Source organism: Terrapene carolina, unplaced genomic scaffold (assembly GCF_002925995.2).
Source record: "Terrapene carolina triunguis isolate 2854851 unplaced genomic scaffold, T_m_triunguis-2.0 Scaffold132, whole genome shotgun sequence".
Lineage (NCBI taxonomy): Eukaryota > Metazoa > Chordata > Testudines > Emydidae > Terrapene > Terrapene triunguis.
The window spans coordinates 13,574,330-13,591,707 of record NW_020664483.1 but is presented as its reverse complement, the minus strand read 5'-3'; the positions used below and the strand labels follow the sequence as shown (position 1 = coordinate 13,591,707).

General features: G+C 57.0%; 1 protein-coding gene across 3 annotated transcripts; it reads right to left on the bottom strand.

Annotated features, from left to right (window-relative positions):
• Nucleotides 1-9,987: 9,987 nt before the first annotated feature.
• On the bottom strand, nucleotides 9,988-15,643 carry OTX1 (orthodenticle homeobox 1). Of its 3 annotated transcripts, none has more exons than XM_024199823.1 (4): nucleotides 15,532-15,643; nucleotides 14,222-14,382; nucleotides 10,583-10,743; nucleotides 9,988-10,501 (listed from the first exon to the last, which is right to left on the bottom strand). In XM_024199823.1, exons 1-4 carry the CDS (start codon nucleotides 15,641-15,643, stop codon nucleotides 9,988-9,990), a joined length of 948 nt encoding a protein of 315 aa, XP_024055591.1. The 3 variants fall into 3 exon arrangements, with proteins under 3 accessions (XP_024055591.1, XP_024055592.1, XP_024055590.1); XM_024199824.1 differs by having other exon boundaries at nucleotides 14,222-14,373; nucleotides 15,547-15,643; XM_024199822.1 differs by having other exon boundaries at nucleotides 9,988-10,743; nucleotides 14,222-14,373; nucleotides 15,547-15,643.
• Between the last annotated feature and the right edge of the window lie 1,735 nt (nucleotides 15,644-17,378).

Here is a 17,378-nt window from a genome sequence, read left to right as displayed (position 1 = left end):
GCCACCCCAGCCCTGCTATGGGAGATATGTAAATGAGGCTGAAGATTCTGTCTGCGCCCCCCGCCCCGCCCCCCCCGGACCTGGCTGAATTTCACGGACACACCGAGGGCCCCACTGAAGTCAATGGGAGAGTTCAGTGGGGCCAGAATTTCACCCTCTAATGCTTGGTTGCTAATCTCGGGCCAGTGCTACAATCGAAACAGAATCTGAACAGCAGCTGGTCACTCCGCATTGTCAGTGGCTACCTGACCAAACACCTTGGATAGGCAGAGAACTTGCCCGCTGGCAACACCCGAAGCCAAACCACTTGGCAGGCGGTTTGCAAAAATAAAAAAGGTTTCAAAAATTAACGTTTTATCCTCCAGCAAAGGAATCGACACCGCCAATATCAACCAGCACCAGGTTAGGGACGTTTTGCCACAAACCAAACCGCTGTCATTATTTGCTGTGATGATGGGGGAAATCCCATACCAAATCTCAGCGGGACTTGGCTTTAAATCATTCGTGATTCAACCCCAGGTAGAATCTTTATTACCGGGACCGGGGAGCTCTTTACCTACAGCAGCACACCCGGGTCTGCACACGCAGGCTGGAACTGGGTGTGTCCATTAAGTGATTCACCCCCATTCCCCTTCAACGACATGGACATGGGGTGACTACAAACACCAAGTCACCTCACTGCCCTGCAGCCCTGGGTGGGCAAGTCGGCACCACCACAGCGTTTTCATCCTACAGTACTTCTGATCCCATTCACTGTCAGTTTACACCCATGTACTTCCATTGATGTCACTACCACTTCTCCGGGTTTACCCCAGTGTGACTGCAATCCGAATCTGCCCCCCCCCCTTTCTGCTCAGTGGCTCTACGGTAGCTATTGTGAGATAGAACCGGATTGGGGCTTCTTACTCGGTGTGAACAAATACTGGGTCCTGTCGTTGTGCTGCCGGTTACGCTGATGCAAATCCAGAGTCACTCCAGCCAAAGTACCTGTACCAAAAACTCCAGCCAAAGTACCTGTAAAAGCAGAGTCGGGCCCGGTGATCTAAACCATCAGACATTTTGCCCGAAAAAAGGCTGGATCAGGCCCATAATCCTCATTGAGGACGGAATATTCTTAACTATACATGAAGGGCAACGAAACAGCTGCTTTGTATTAAATGCCCGATAAGAACCTTCGGCTTTATATACGGTGGAGCTGGAAAAGCGATGTCTGAGCCCTAGTGACATTATTCCCAGCGACAAACAGGTACACGCTCCGCTGAGTGCCCAGAAGAATTTGTTGATCATACAGCGCATCTATACTCAGAAGAGCGATATTCTTGTGGGCTATGGATTTGCTAAATCACCTGCACGGTGTCGCGGAAATTAACAGAAGGGGGGGGGGGCTGGTGGATTTGGTCCCCAACCCCACCCCACTCCCAAGCCCCGGCGAACAGCTCTACAACCAGAGACTGTTTTGTGGTGCAGTCACTTGAGTTCACACCACGCGGGCAGAACTGAGCCAGAAAGTTCAGGAGCCTGCAAGATGCCCGGCTCCCAAAGCGTGGTGCGCATTTTCATGGTTGTTTCAATATAACTAGAGGAGCTACTTAAAGCACCCCCATTAATGACGCCAACCAATTTAGTAATATATATAGATATTGAAATATAATGTCTAATAATTCACTGCGAGGCTCTGGGCTTGTGCGCCCTGCTTCAGCCTGCAGCACATTTTAATAGTCAAGTCAGAAATTCAGAAAAAAAACAGGGTTTATCATGAAAACGCTGACAGCCCCTTAAATGACAGCAGTGCTTCTGGGCACTATTACAATACCCATTTCATGGAGAGTTTCAGAAGTAGGGAGGGAAAAACTAGTTTTCCCTGCATCTGACTATGGAGACACGCACTCCTGCCCGGATAGCGACAGACAGTGCCCTTGTTTCTGGGTACACGGATTAACACTAATAACGTCTCCATTTCCTGCCACAGCACTGGGGTGGGGGGGTGCTGCTGTGCCCCCGGTGCTGCTGTTGCAGGGGTCAGCAGGGTTTGGAAAGCCCCTCTGACAGGGGCACAAAAGGAGGAGAACTCCAGCCTGAATTCTGGCTTGTTCTGGTTGAAGGAAGCGTGTTTCGTTTCCCTGTTCTCAGTGATTGTCGCTGCTGGGTTGCATGTAACTCTGCTTATTGCCTGAGGAGGTGGCTAGCGAGGTTTCCAGCCCGTTTCCAGACTGTAGCCGGGGCATGGTTTGTACTGGTTGGTTGTTGAAGGCACTTTGCACGCGGCGCAGCAGCGCGGTGCCCGTCCAGCAGCGGGTGACACGTTTCGGTTGGAAATGCAGAGAGCAGCGCAAACTCGTCTCCAGTGAGTGCTGCAGGCTTGAGACCCGGGACTAGTTTATCCCTGCAGCTAACCCAACGTTTCTGCCTCGCTCGTCGTCACAGCTGGCCCTTGTGGCCGCTGGACTCACGCTCGCTGGGAGGGCGGGGGGGGGGCAGTTTATACAGATCTGAGTTTCTCCGAGGCCGGAGTTGCGCGTGTGAGTTTTGGAGACACGCATTGTTCTGCCCAAAGCCACGTGTTGGCAGCGCTGGAATTCCTGCCCAAGGAGGCGAGGACGTAACTTGTTATGTAGCTCTGGGGGGTTTCCTTTGGGCCGGCCTCAGCTCTCCTTCCAGATGTTCCTGTCTCACTCCCTGGGAAGGTCCGCGTCTTTTACCCACTCTGGAGCGGGTCTGGCTTTCACTTGGCCAGGCCCTGCTCCCAGAGGGCTGGGTTTGCTCTCGGCCCGGCCTGTTCCAGCTCAGGGCAACCTGCGAGCGCGGGTTAAGGATCTATCGGTTACGGGTCTCGGTGCCCCAAGAAAGCGGGTGTCTTTCGGGGCCCCGGAAGGGAATGGGGGGACTGCGGCTTGTCGGCCTGCAGGGGGGGGGCTCGGGGAGTAGGACCCTGGCTGTTGTGTCTCCCCGTTGTTGGGGGGTGTCCAAGCCTGGGCTTCTGCTAGAGCCGGCTCAAGCCGGGCTAGAGCTCCAGCCGCGTGTAAACAGGCCGCCAGCCCCTTGCACCAATCGGCCCTTCCCTCGGCACTGCCGGGGCAGATCGGGCCCGAGGAGGTCTCTCCCCTTTGCCGGCTCTGCGCTGTCCCGATTCAAGGGGCCATTGGGCCGGAGGAGGGAGAGATGGAGCCCAGCCGCACCGGGACTGTGGCAGAGGGAAGCAACTGTCCATGACTCTCCTGCCATGCCTGGATCTGCTCCCCGGCCTCTAGCTCAGAGCCCCCCAGAGGCTGCAGCGGGGTCCAGCCCCCAGCCAGGGGAGCGGCCGATCCGATCGGCTTCTCTCACCCGGATCCCGGTCCTGCCCGGGACAGGAAACCCAGGGGTGGGGGAGAGGTCTTGGGAACTCAGCTCCTCCCGAGGGCCTGGGGGGGCGGCTGGCCAAGCGCCCTACCCGTCTCTGGGGGCCCATTGTCCCCTGGCCCGGGCGTAGCCCCGTTAGCCCCTCACCCCGACACTGGCCAGGGCTGCGGTGCTTGGCTCTGGCTATGAATCCCGGCTGGGGACACGCGAGCACACGGGACAGGCACACACAAGGCACGTTGCTGCCCCCCCCCCCAGGCTTGGCTGCCACTTTCCGCCCCCGGCCCAGTTCAATGCCCGGTGCAGGCAGGTAACAGAGGCCGGGAGCCCCCGCTGTGTTCTGGGAGCCAGGCCAGGCTGCGTCTTGATCGGCGGGGAGAGGAGGCTGCGGCTTCTGCTCACACTGGACCCGAGCCGAGCAAAGCCCAGCCCAGCCAGTCAGGGCCAGCACAGGGTCCCAACGCCAAGTCCCTGCTCTGCTGGGGCCGGAGAAACCGCCTTGCGCTGTGGGGGAATCCGGCCCCCTGCTGCTAAGCGGGGAACGGAGCCCAAAAAACCCAGGGCAGGGGAGAGAGTTTGGTGCTCCGAAGAGATCGGTTTTATTGACCTGTTGGTTCTTTCTGAGACCGGGGGGGAACCCACCCAATGACCCTAGTCCGTCAGCCTGGGAGATTAGGGCTAAGTGTGTGTGTGTGTGTGTGTGTGTACGCGCCCCCTCTCAAACTTTTACACATCGGCTCCAAGCGAGTTTTCATCCATTCAATTCAAGCCCTTATGAGTGAATAATTTGAGACAATTTCCTCCTCATTGTGGTCAGCTGAAAGGGCAGATCTTTTCCCCACCGTTTTGTTTTATTTGACTTGCATCTTTCCCGGGTGTGTTAGGGAGTTGTTGCTACTTATTTCCTAATATTTTCCTAATATGCCCCCTTCTGTAAGGGGAAATCTTTGTTGTTCTGTTTATTTCAGACTTTTTGTGTGATTATTTCATAATACGAATTATTATGTTTTATTGTTTATTAATTCTCTCGGACATTCTTTCTTAGTTCAAATCCCTAAACATGAGCGAATTTGTTAGATTATTCGCATTAAATACCCGCTATGTTACGGGGGTTCAGTCATTTAAAAATCGTTCGTGCCTGATTGTAATTTATTTCATTTTTCATTTACAATTAATTTCTTTAAAAAAACAATCCGTTGATTTGAACTCAGCAGCTTAGGAAAAGAAGTATTTTCTCTGCACCACATAACAGTAAAACGCTAGACGGCTCGGTCCTGTAAAATTGGCCTTAATTTTTTTTTTTAAAGTGGCTCCCTGCAAAATAGAAGATTGATATTTTTAGTGGCTAAATGTTTGTCCTTGTTGCGTTGGGCATTTGCTGCATTTTTGAGCATTTTGAATTTGTACATTGCTCCTTGTTGGCGCTCCCTGACTGTCTGAGTGTAGAAGCTAATCAACATTTCCACGCTAAACAGGACTTCGAGATTTGTAACGCGGCCGGGAACTGTATTTGTCTACATTTGCCATTTCACTGGTAAGTGGGCTCTTCTTAGGAGACAGACGGGAGCCGGCTTGATCGGCCCTTGTTTAGTTACTGGACTGCGCAAAGCCGCGAAGTTTTTGTTTGTTTGTTTGCGATGTTTTGTAGCTACCTTTAGCCGGGCTCAGCGGCGGGCAGCGCACAACGGCCTTGGGGCACTGTTTTTACACGATGCAAAAACACAAGAGGAGAAGTGTCTTGGCCCGCGGCTCCGGGCAGTAACCTGTCCCCCAGCTTTGGACTGCGCTGGTCCCATTTTGTTGTCCCGGGGAGTCTGTGTGCAAAGAATGCAGGCCCAGAGCCGCGCTGCGTAACTAACCAGACTGCTGGAGGAGCCTGCAGTGCGGGGTACCACTGTCCGGAGTATCACTGTCCGCGGTGCGGAGTATCACGCGGTGCGGGGTACCACTGTCCGCACTCCACAGCCTGCATTCGCTAGCTGCATTCGGCAATTGTAGCTCTTCCTTCTGCACCCATCCTGGTGCTCGGAGCCAGCGATTCGCGTTGAGACAGGGACGGTGCCAGGACTTTCCAGGGAGGCCTTTGTTTAAAGTGCTTATGTAAGGGGAAAATCAAACCATGCCAAAGGACCTGTAGTTCCGGAGCCGCGCTGCCCCCAAAGGCGGTTGTGCCTCGAGGGGGTTGCAGGGGGCTCCTGGAGTTTCCCACAGGTGCTCTACCTGCTGCAACACCTTGGCACCAAAGCCTGAGTGGAGGGTGGAGGGACGCCTCTGAAACATGAGGCTACTTTAAAGTACTTTTATAGAAGGTCATAAGTATGAGCTGCTTGGAGTCCGGATGAAAGTTGCGGGCGGCCGACCAGAGCCCTGTGGATAATGCTCAGGAGCCCCTCCGTGTACCCCACACCCCGCCAGTCCCCTCGCAGAGGGACTTTGGGCGGCTTCTCCTAGACAGGCCCAAGCCCTGCTCGGCACATCTTGGTTGCTCTCCTGCCCTTTTTCCCGATGGGCCTTCTGGGATGTAGTTGGTTCCCTCAGGTGATTGCATGGGTGGGTGCCTTAACCACAAGAATTTTAATTAAGTGACTGTTTGTGCAGCGATGGTTACGCTTCGCTTTTGCCCAAAGACTTATCTCCTTGCAACATCTGCTCAATAAGTAACAATAACAATAAGCACAAGGCTGAGATGGGAAGGTGACACCTTCGCTGGCTGTTGCGCAGCCGAGTCAACCTCCCCGTGATTCAGTGTGGCAATGGCAGGGGAGCGAGTTGTGCAAGGCCGGAGGGCGGGATCTCGGAGCGTGTGCCCCGGAGCCGGGCCCCGGCCTGGCAGCTCCGCCCCTCGCCAATCACCGGCCCCGAGACGGTGCCAGCAAACTAGCCCCCGCTGCTTAACGCAGCGGCACTAACCCCAGGCCGGCGGCCGGCTTCCCACGTGCGCGTGGGCCTGGCACCCAGGGGGACGCATCGCGTAATGATCATTGTCCCCCTCCCAGCTCCGGTCCATGGTCTCGGATCCAGTTTGACACGGACTCCTCCGCCCCCCGGGCAATGCGGGAGAGAAAGATGTGGCTTGAATCCTAGATTTGTCTTTGATCCATTTCCCTGGGACCTGCACCCCAGCGAGTCACTGCACAGGGCGAGCCCGTGGGCGGTGGGACTGGCTGGAAGCGCTTCCCATCACATACAGGGTTTGCAGTTTGTGTCAGTGGCTCTCAGCACCCCCCACCTCCGGCACAAATTGTTCCCGCACCCAAGGGCGAGATGGCAACTTTCCTCTCAGTGCAACAACCATCGCCCAGTAACTCCCGCTCTTTACCTCTTGAGTCCAACTCGGGCAAGTTTCCAACAGATCGGACCAAGTGTAACGACCCCAAAGAGGGCGTTTTGGGCAGGGGAGGAGGCCGCTCATCCTGTTAAGGCGCAAATGTCCTGGTTGTTTCCCTGTGGCTGGACTGGAGCCCGACAGGATACCGCCGGGTTTAGGGAACAGGCACCATGATTCCTGGGCGCGCAGAAGCCCGGCACCTACTTTCGATGGCTGTATAATCCCCAGTAATATCCACCCTTTGGCCAGCACTTAGCGGGATGGGGCCGGCCGGCTGTAGCGCAGACGGTTCGGGGCTTGCCCGGCCCAACAAGGGGCAGCCTTTTTCAAAGGGGTGTGAGTGGTTTCTGTCATTTGCAAAGTGCCTCAGCGCGCACAGCCAACCCGTGACAAAGGTAGCCTGGCAGGGGGCGGCTGGTGACAGGAGATAACCGAAGTGCTGTCCTGGTTAATAAGCAGCCTGTTTAACTGCTGCCTAAAGATCAGCTCAGCTCGCTGTCCGTGTGCCCGGCGGGCTGGGTGGCAGGGCGGGCTGGGGAACGCTGCCACCAGGTGAGCGCTGAGCGTGCACAGGCCGCGGCTCCAGCCAGGGAGCACCTGGGGCGTGCACGGCACAAGGGTGGGGGGAATACCGCCAGGGTGCCACAAGCACCCTGATTGGGGGGGGGGGCAGATCAGGGGCTAATAGCGGCAGCCGGGGCTTCCCAAGGGCTGGCGTTGCATTTGAAACCGAGGTTCCCCTGGGCATTAGGAGGCAGGATTGCTCTGCATAGGAGGACCCCATACAAGCGGGAAGCAAACACCCCAGAGCACTGGGGCTGTTAAAGCAAAGCAGGCGCTTTAACCCCGCTGAGACACAGATTGCGCCGGCGGCCGGGCTGAATTCGCAGTTCTAGGAGGCGAGGTGCCGTTTAGCGAAACACGGAACGTTTGTTGCACAACTCGCACCGGCCCCAAGCCCCCCAGTAAATACATTCAGACGTCGCTCCTGGATTGAGCCCCGCCAGCATCCAGCGACCTTTATTTGTTGCGTTCATATGTACGGCTAATGTACGAGTACCAAGCGTGCTCTGGCGTTTGCCCTGCCAGGGATTAAGATGAACCACTCGCTGCCCTTTCCTGGGTGAAAAATTCTGGAGCATGGGGGAAAGGCGCTGAAGTTTCGTTCTGTCGCTGCAACCACTTTTCTTCCTGACACTCAGCCGATATTTTAAAAGCTAGACGCCTTCTTCTCGCCCTCAGCCGGATAATTGCGATCTACGCCCACAGCCAGGGGGTTGCGCTTCTGAGAGATGAAGCGATGCGTTTAATTTTTATTTTGAAACAAAAAATTCGTTTCAACACACGTAGCTCCTAAAATACGAATCGGGCAAAATGCGGTTATAAGGCTCAGGAAACTAGGAGAGGGGGAGGAAGGACTTGGTGTCTAGATCATTGTGACAAGGGGTTTTTGGTGGGATTTTTGGTTGTTTGATCCTTGCTTTGTTTTTGTTTCCTTGCAACCCTCGTGATTTTTTTTAGAGGGTTAAACGCATGTAAACATGGGCCAGCTTTGAAATCCGGCCCAACTCCGAAAATGCAGAGCGGTTTGGGCCATCCCTTCCTGGGCGATTAGAGCAACAGGTCCGTTAAAATAAAACAGGATAATTTGGCAGAGCTGCGCGTTTCCCGGAGGAAAAAGCCAGCCCGGACGCCGGCTGCTTTGGCGGAGCGCACTAATGGGAAGTCTGTGGGCAATTAAGATGGGACAACTTCGTGCCAGACCTCAGATGTTCCTGGGTCTCGCTAGAGACAAACAGGCTATTGGGCCGGTGCTGGTTAACTCTCGTGTTTTTCCAAAAGCCAAACAGGGGGGAGCATTCATACTGTCTCCCTGCCTAGAACCCACCAAAGTTTTGATTGGAAGCCAATCCAATTACGGCCATTAAAAGGCAGCTTAGTGAAATAAAGTGCGCAGGGCCGGCCCGCCCTCCCCACTGGGTAAATAAAAATCCGCCTGCCCCGCCATCCCATGCTCCGCGGAAGTTTAAGCTACTGGAGGCTGTTCCAAGGGGCCCCGCTTCAGAAGTATGACACAGACAAGGGCTTCATTAGTTTGAATTTTATTATAGGGCTATGTAGATAAAGGGGGAGGAGTTGCCTTACATTTCAACAGGTACGTGTTGGATTACGGTGTAATAATCAAATGTACAAATTCCTTTTCCACCGAGGGACAAAGCGGTTAAAACCCATCGTTGAGACAGATGCGCAGGCGTGGCTGGCTAGGGCCGATGCACTAAAAACTCACTAGACAAACCGAGGGGGCTAAAAGGGAGGGAATTTGAGCTGCTTTTTTTTTTCCTTTTACTTTTTTTCCCCTATTTTTTTTTCCTCCTTTTCTTGTTTGGTCTGTAAACGGGATCTGGACTGCGGATGCGCTGGACAAGCCTTTCCTCCCCCTCTTCTCAGCTCCCCCTCCCCACCCATTCCAGCTGTTCCCTAAACCACCATCCCAGCTCGCCTGCCCTCCCCGCCTCTTCTCCCCGGAGTGGGTTTGATTTGCCATAAGAAGCAGGAGCACCCCCAAAGAGAGGAAAGAGGCAGCGCTGGGAATCCTGGCGCGAAGATTTGTTGAAGGGGAAGGGGAGCAGAGAAGTTTTGTTTAGTTCAATTTCCTGCGTGTTAAACTCAACATTTCAACCCAGTAACATCAACTAAAAACAATACTGGTCCCTGGAACGGACCGAACATTTACACCCTTCCTGCTGCTTGCTGCAGCAAGAGGCTGTACAGTCCTACCGAGAGAGAGCCCAGGGGCTTTCCGAAGTAAAAAGACAGCGGTACACCGGGTCTGCAGCGGGCAGGAGGTCTCCACTCCCTGCCTTGCCCTTGACACAAGGAGTTCGAGAGAGGGGAGAGGGGAGTCTGTGTGTCCAAGGCGCATTTCTTTTTAAATCGAGGAGGGGAGACGCACCGAAGTCCTCTTCCGGGCTGTGTGCGTTTGGTGTCCAATCAACCCACCGGACGGAATAATCCCGGGGTGCAGAGAAGGAATAAATAAGTTACTGGGGAGGGTCCCGCCGCAGATCTCAGCCAGCAGCCCCGAGCCAGGGGCTGGGGGGCTCTTGGTCGGGGATGATGAAGGATTACTAGTGATGACCATGGGAAATGGAGACCCAGTCCCGCCCGGGAGAAAAACACACCGACGGCAGCTCCGGGGCAGCGGGGCCAGCCCGGGGCTGGGGGTCAGCGCAGGCTGGGCCAGGAGGAAGGCCATTGTTTCTCACGTAGCAAAAGGCCAGCGGGGCCAGGCGCAGGGAGCCGGCCGGGCCGGGCGCTGCCTACAAGACCTGGAACCTCCAGGAGGCCTGGTCCTTGTAGTCCAGGCAGTCGGGGGAGTTGAAGTTGAGTTTCCAGGAGGCGGCGGCGCCGGGCTCCTTGTAGTCCAGGCAGTCGGGGGAGTTGAAGGCCAGCCCCGTGCTGCCGTAGCCCTGGTGGTGGTGATGGTGGTGGTGGTGGCCGGAGCCCTGGCCCAGCGGGTGGTGGTGGTGGCCGGCCATGGAGGAGGGCGCCATGGGGCTGAGCTGGTGCGGGTGGTGGTGGGAGTGCATGGGCGCCAGGTAGGAGCTGCACTCCACGCCGCCGAAGTAGGAGGAGGAGGGGGCCGCCGGGTAGCCCTGGCCGTAGCCGCCGCCTTGGCCGTAGGACATGGGGTAGGAGGCGGAGGAGGCGCCGGACACCGAGCGCTGCATGCAGGACGCGCCGCCGGGCGGCAGCGGCTCCGGCACCGACACGGCCGAGGGCGCGGCGCCCGGGGAGATGGAGGCCGGGCTCCAGATGGACGAGGCCGGGGCGCTGATGGAGGCGGTCGCCGCCGCGGGGTTGCCCAGCGCCGCCGCCGCGCTGCCGGAGGAGCTGGAGCTGGAGGAGGAGGACGAGCCGGAGCTGGAGACGGCGGGGGGCGTGAACTGGCCGCTGCTCTCCGAGCCCGAGCTCTCCCGCGCCGGGGACGGCTTCTTCTTGGCCGGCCGGCTCTTGGCCCCGCCGCCGCTCTGCTGCTGCTGCCGGCACTTGGCCCGGCGGTTCTTGAACCAGACCTGCGGGGAGAGCGAGCCGTCAGCAGCCGGCCCCCGGCACCCACTTCCCCCGGCCCCCGTAGCCAGTTCCTGGCCCCCAGCCCCCAAAGCCGGCCCCCGGCCCCCACTTCCCCCAGCACCTAGCACTGGCCCCCAGCACCCATAGCCATCTGCTGGCACCTAGCCCCCCAGCACCTGTAGCCAATCCTCGAGCACCCCAAACAGCCACTTCTCCTAGCACCCATCGGTATCCCCTAGCCCCCATGCACCCTGAATAGCCAGCAGCACCCATTTCCCCTAGCACCACAGCCTTCCCCCCAGCACCCAGCTCCAAGCACCCTGAACAGCCATTATTTCCCATAGCCAGCTACTGGCACCCATTTCACCCAGCCTCCAGAGCCACTAGCATCCACCCCCCGAGCATCCATATCCATCCACCAGCACCCCAACCAACACCCATAGCCACCCACTGGAACCCCAGACAGCTCCTGGCTTGCATAGCCCTCCACCAGCACCCAAAACAGCCTATAGCCATCCACGGGCACCCAGCAGCCAGAACTATCCACCAGTACCTCTGACAGCCATCAGCACCCCCAGACATTCACCAGCAAACATAGCTGTCCACCAGCACGCAAGCCAGCCCTGGGTGCTCATAGCAATTCACTGGTACCCAGTCCCTCCAGCACCCGCACCCATCCACTGACACAAAGTCCCCCCAGCACCCATCCACATCCAACCACCAGTAGCCACGACTCCCAACGCTCACACCCATCCACCAGCTGCGAGTCCCAGGAGCACCAGCACCTACCTCCCCTGTACCCCAACTCCATCCCCCAGCCTCCCACACTACGCCTCACCCTGCACCCCCAGCCATAAGACTCACACAGGACCCATCCCCCTGCTTGCAAAGAGAGATGAGCCATTAACTGCCAGCTCCTCCACTATCCCTGCCAACCAGCGCCTATGCCCAGCACCCATCCTGCACCCACAAGGGTTAGGGTCGAGTTTCCCCACTACCCGCAGTTCCCCTGCAGTTAGCCGGCTTCCAAACTAAACCCCGCTCAACACCCAGCTTCTCCACCCACCCCCGGGCCTAGCAGGGAGAGCAGAGCCATCAGTACCTGCTTCCCCCAGGGCACACCCAGCTTCCCCCTGGCCTCCCCAGCAGAGCAGCCAGCGCCACACCTGCAAAGGAGACTGAAGCCCTCGGCACCCAGGGCTGCCTCCACTATACCCCACCCACCCTGCAAGGAAGAACAAACCCATCGGCACCCAGCCTACCCAGTCCCCGGCAGCTCACCTCTGCACTAGCCCCTGCTCTCCCCTCCATCCTCCAGAGCCGTACCCCTCCCACTAACCCACAAGGCAAACCGGCCCCATCAGTGCCCAGCACTCCCGCGGCCCCCAGCATCCTGCTTCCCCACCCAGCACCTAGCCGAGAAGGGAGTCGGGAGCCATCAGCACACAGTGCAGTGCCCTGCCCGCAGCCAGCGCCTCAACCCGTTCCCCGAAGCAGCCCCCAGCTCCGCCACCCCTGCTCCCAGCCTGCAAAGGCGCCCAGAGCAATGACCTCCCCCGCAACAACCAAGACTGCACCCAGCTTCCCCAGCCTGCGGGGAGCACGGAGTGATCAGCATCCAGCTTCCCTCCCTCCCCCGCAATATCCCCCAGGAAGAGGGGCCCAGCGCCCAATTCTGCCAGCTATCTCCCAACACGTGCTGGGTCCTGATCAATCCAGCTCCCCCCACCCCCCAGCCGCCTTCCGCTCCACCCCAGCACAACACCCACCTCCTCAAGGGAGAGGGGCCCAGCATCCAGCTCCCACCACCAGAGCTCTCCCTACCCGCTGCAGCGCCGAGCACCCCCATTCGCCGGTAGAGAAATGGGCCCAATGGGATCAGCACCCAGCAGAGCAGCCCCGCTCCATGGCGAGGGGGGCAGCCCCGAGCAGGGACATAGTGACCAACACCCGAGGAATTCCAGCACAACCCCCATCCGTGTCCCCCCCTCCCCCAGGGGCTTGGGGCGCAGCAAAGAGGACCTCACTGAGCCTACCAGAAAACCCAGCCCCACGCGAGAGAGGCAGAGCCCGGCCCCCTTCCCCGCCCGGGCTAGGGGCCCAGGACAGAACTAGCCCCCAGCCTGCTAGGGAGAGGGGCACGCGGGGGGCAGCCCGGCCCCACACTGCAGAGACGGGTCTGTCTGTCCGGAAGGCCTGTGGTGGTGGTGGGGTAACTGCTGTCCCGGTGGCTGAGTTTGCCTCTGTCCCTGCCCTGGTGCTGGGATCCAGACCAAACGCGGTGCCAGGGAGGCCGCACGTGGATCTCCCGTGGCCAGGTGACAGCCCCGCCTCCTCCCTCTCCTGCCATCTCCCCCGGGCCGAAGGGGCCATTTCTGCGGGCGCCCCCACCCGCTCCCGTTCAGCTGGCTGTGGGCTCTGCCCCCTGCCCCACACCCACGTGTCCCGGGCCGGGCGCGCGGCTGGCCCCTCGCCCGGGCCCGGGAGGTGGTTTTTAAAGCATCCTCCACCCCCCATCCCCAGGAGGCGAAGCGCCTGGGCCGAGGCTGCAGCCAGGGGCGGGGGGCGGCCCAGGAAAAGTCACCAGGGACGGGCTGACCGGCGGGCCTATGGCGAAATGCTGGGGAAGGGACGGTGCCGCTCCAGGGGGTGTCCGGGGTAACTACGCCTGGATCCCCATCACCAGGGCTGCCCTCCGCCCCCACCTGCACAGACACAGGGAGCCCGCGCTGCTGGGGGCGCACGGGACAGGATTTGCCTTTACTCCGTGAATGACGCTCCGGAACCCAGGCGAGGAGACACCCTGGGCAGGCTGGGAGCTCCCCTCCCCGGGGGGCTCCCGCCCGCGCGGCCTGATTTCCCATCATAAATCGGGGTGGCGCCTGGCGCCCCTGCCATCGGGCAGGGCGCTGCGCGGCAGCGGAGCCTGACGCCACAGCGGGGCCTGTTCCCCGCCTGGCCCAGGCAGGGGCAGCAATTGGCCCCAAGGGCGCAGGGAGGGTTGCTGGGACCGGCTGGAGAGCAGAGCCGGGGAAACCCTCCAAAAGCCGGGAATAAAAGTCTCCCCTCTAGGCGTGGATGTCCACCCCGGCTCCGCCTCGCCCCAGCCAGCGGCGCTGAGCTTCCGCGCAAACTCAGCGGCGCCCAAGGGCCGGCAAGCCCCGTGGCTCGACTTCCCCGCCAGCCAGCCCAGCGCGGGGCGCCAGCATTCACCTGCTCCGGACAGGGGAGCGCGGCTGTCCCCGCCACCTCCCAGTCCACGCCAGCGCGCCCGGAGCAGTCTGGGAGCTGAAGCGGGTCTCAGGCTGGAGCCCCCAACCCGAGGCAGGGTAGGAAGGGCAGGCCGCGCTGGGAGCTGTTCGGAGGTGGGTCTGGCCAGTCCCTGCCCGTCCGGGGGCTGGATCTAGGGCCTGAACGTGTCCTCCCCGCCTCTAAGCTGGCCATTGCCGGAGCGGATCGGCACGAGAGACGGTACCGGACCTGGACTCTGGACTCGGGCAGGTTGATCTTCAGCGCCACCTCCTCTCTCATGAAGATGTCCGGGTAGCGGGTCTTGGCGAAGAGCGCCTCCAGGACATCTAGCTGCGAGCGGGTGAAGGTGGTGCGCTCCCGCCGCTGCTTCCGAGGGGTGGCTGCAGGACCCGGGAGAGACAGAGACAAGCGGGTTAGACACACAGACCCCCCACTCGGGTGCCCCCCAGCAGCAGCAGGCTGGGCTGGAGCCCACCCCCGACTGTAAATCACCCGGGACGGGCCCTGCAAGCCCCTTGCTACAGATCGGGGTGTTCGCAGGCGGGGGGGTCACACCCAAGCATTCCAAGAAAAGACAGCGGTGCGTGGGAGGGGAGCCGGGAGGGAAATAACCAGTATTTCATTTCCAAATTCGTTTAATATCAGAGAAACAACTACCCTCCATCTCTCCCTCCCAGCAAAATGTACAGGTTATAGTTAGACCCAGTGTATTTATGGAGCGTTTCAACGCTCCCCTGAAGCCAGGCTTCGTGGCATTAGGATGTGGAAGGGAGATTCCGAAGAAGATTTTTTTAAAGAGGCGGGAGACGGGCGGAAGTGCGAGCAAGCAACTGGGCTCCAAAAGTTAAGGCCGAAGTGAAACTGACGAGGCAAAATCCGGCGGGGAACGCAAAGCGGATTGCGGACTCCCCGACCCCCAATCCATACACAAAGCCATTGCACAGCGGCCCCCGCAAGGCCTCGGAGGGGAGTTTTCAGGGTTTGTTTGTGTGTTCAAATTACAATCCAGGGGGAAAAAAATTCAAACGGGGGAGAATCATAACACACAAGTTAGGAACAGGCCGAGCTGGGAACACTGGGCAGCGCCTCTGTGGAGTTTGGTACAAGTTTCATTACATTATTTTTTTTAAATAAAGTTAACGATTCTAAGTAGTTTCCCACTGTTAAAAAAAGCACATGAATTAAACAGAAATTTAAACTTTTCAAACTTCTTATCTGATCGTACAAAAGCTATTTCGTTGTTGCGGGAAGGAGATCTCTATTGAAATCCTGTTGATTCTCGTCCAAGTTAATTTTGAGAGTAAAAATTACTTTTAAAAAAAGGAGCTAACGAGCAGATTTGTTCTTTTAAATCTTTTTTTCAAAATGTACCCAGGTATTTTTGAAAAAAGTACAGTCTTGGAGTGGAAGAAATATCCCATTGCTCTCATCTTCGTTACAACGAGACAGGAGAAAAATGACTTGGTACAAACTTGTCCCGGTTGAGCCGTGGAACCTGACTGGTAGAGGGGCAAATGGGGTGGAGGTGGACATTAAAGAGGTTGGATGCTCACCCGGATAGCCCACGGAGGGGTGCAGTAAATCCATAGCCGGTCCGGTCAGCCCCAGCCCATTCATGCCATAGGGGGGCTGTTTGAGGTAAGACATCATGCTAAAAGCTGGAAAGATTTTCCCCAATTTATATATATAAAAAAAAAAGTCTGTCGACAATTTCTCGAAGTCACAAAATTGGTTCTTCCAGGCGATAGTAGAAAATCCGGGCGCAGAAGAGACTCACCGCTCCCTAAAAGAAACAAACAAAAAAAAACAACAACACAAAACAAGACCAACATCAGCAGCTCTTCGGAGCGGAATCGACAAGCCAGGTCGCTTCCAGGGCACAACACAAACAGTTGGGATTCGGAGTTTTATAGCCAGACCAGAGCGGCGCAGATCAAGCGCTAAGAAATACAATTTTAAAAAAACCCCACACAATTGCAAATAATCGAAAGCGTAGGGAAGTTGGAACTATTTTTCGTGCATTAAATGAAATCGTTTGGGGTGCACAGAGAGAGGCGCAAGCGCACAGCAGCGCAGTCTGAAAAGCCCCCTGCTCACTGCAAACGGGAATTTATTTCGTTCAAATAAAAATCGAAAGTTTCACCCCTTTTCGTTGTCAGTTATTATTGTTTTAAAGTTTTTGCGCATGTAGAAAAGAGGGCGGGGGGCAATCAATATGGACGACCCCTCCCAAACGAAGGGGAATAAGAAAGTGCCAGAGTGGAAGGGGGGGAGAGAAAGAGGGGAGTTTTTTAAGCAGCCACATTAACATACAATCGCCGTGGGGCTTGGAGGGGGGCACAATCCAAGTGATGGGGGGGAGATAAAGCAATTATTTAAAAAGATAATTGGATTAGAAATCAAAACGAGATACCAAAAGGGGGACGTATAATTAATTTAAGAGCGAGCAGAAGGGGACATTTTAATTAGAAATGGCCAGTAGTTAAAAAACGAACCGATTTTTAGTCACTTTGAAATTCATATTCCAGGAGGTTCCTCCCGTAGGGGTGACGGAAACAAATTTACCGAAAGGCACAACGTGTGTGTGGGGGGGGGGGGGGGGGGGGAGTTTTCACGGTCTCTCACTAGGGATTTTATTCTAAATAAATAAAAAGAGAAATTGCCAGAGTTTCTTTCCTGCCATGTCTTGCTGGGTGCCATTACAGGGCGCTGAGAAGTGCAAACTCGGACACTTCGCCTCTCATTTTCCTGAAAATTCAGCTTTTGTTTTGGGGTTTGTTTGGGTTTTTTTTGCTGTTCTCCAGCATTCCCCTGATGCTAAGAATTTATCGCGGAGATCCCGGGAGCTGGAATGCATTTGTTTGTGTCTCGGAGCGAGGACTCCAGGTAAAATCCACAACCTTGATCCCGTCTCCAAACCCAGGAATCTCTCTCCGCTGTCCACAGACACCCAAGAACCCCTATTACCCCGCGAGAAAAATTAGACTAGACAAACCAAATAAATAAAATCCTAAATCCAGCAACAGATGGTGGCGGCTCTAATCACGATTAATCACTAGCTAGAAACTTTAATTGCGTTGAGGGCCATGTTGTCTCCAGCTGAGTTTCCTGTATTTACTCCAGAATGATTAAGGGGGGTGGGGAGTGTTTGTTTTCGCTGGTAAGACTATTTCCAAATTAAATTTGCATCCTCCAGGGGTGCTGGGACGATTTGTATCGTGGGGGGTGCAGCGAGCCAGTGCGCCAAAGTGTAAACTCTGTGTCAGATGGAAAGCACTTCAAGCAGAAGCGCACAGACAGACACCCCCGGCACCCCTCGCTCCAGCACCTCTGTCTTCCAGCTCCCAGGCTAACCTGTTGCACTGGACAGCTGGGAGCCCCTCTA

Excerpts from the sequence above, each read along its gene's own strand:
- OTX1 (XM_024199822.1), bottom strand. The coding sequence starts at position 15,643 with ATGATGTCTTACCTCAAACAGCCCCCCTATGGCATGAATGGGCTGGGG. Across the intron at positions 14,374-15,546 it reads CCCCTCCGTGGGCTATCCGG|CCACCCCTCGGAAGCAGCGG; the intron begins GTGAGCATCCAA and ends CGGGTCCTGCAG. Across the intron at positions 10,744-14,221 it reads TGCCCGAGTCCAGAGTCCAG|GTCTGGTTCAAGAACCGCCG; the intron begins GTCCGGTACCGT and ends CTCTCCCCGCAG.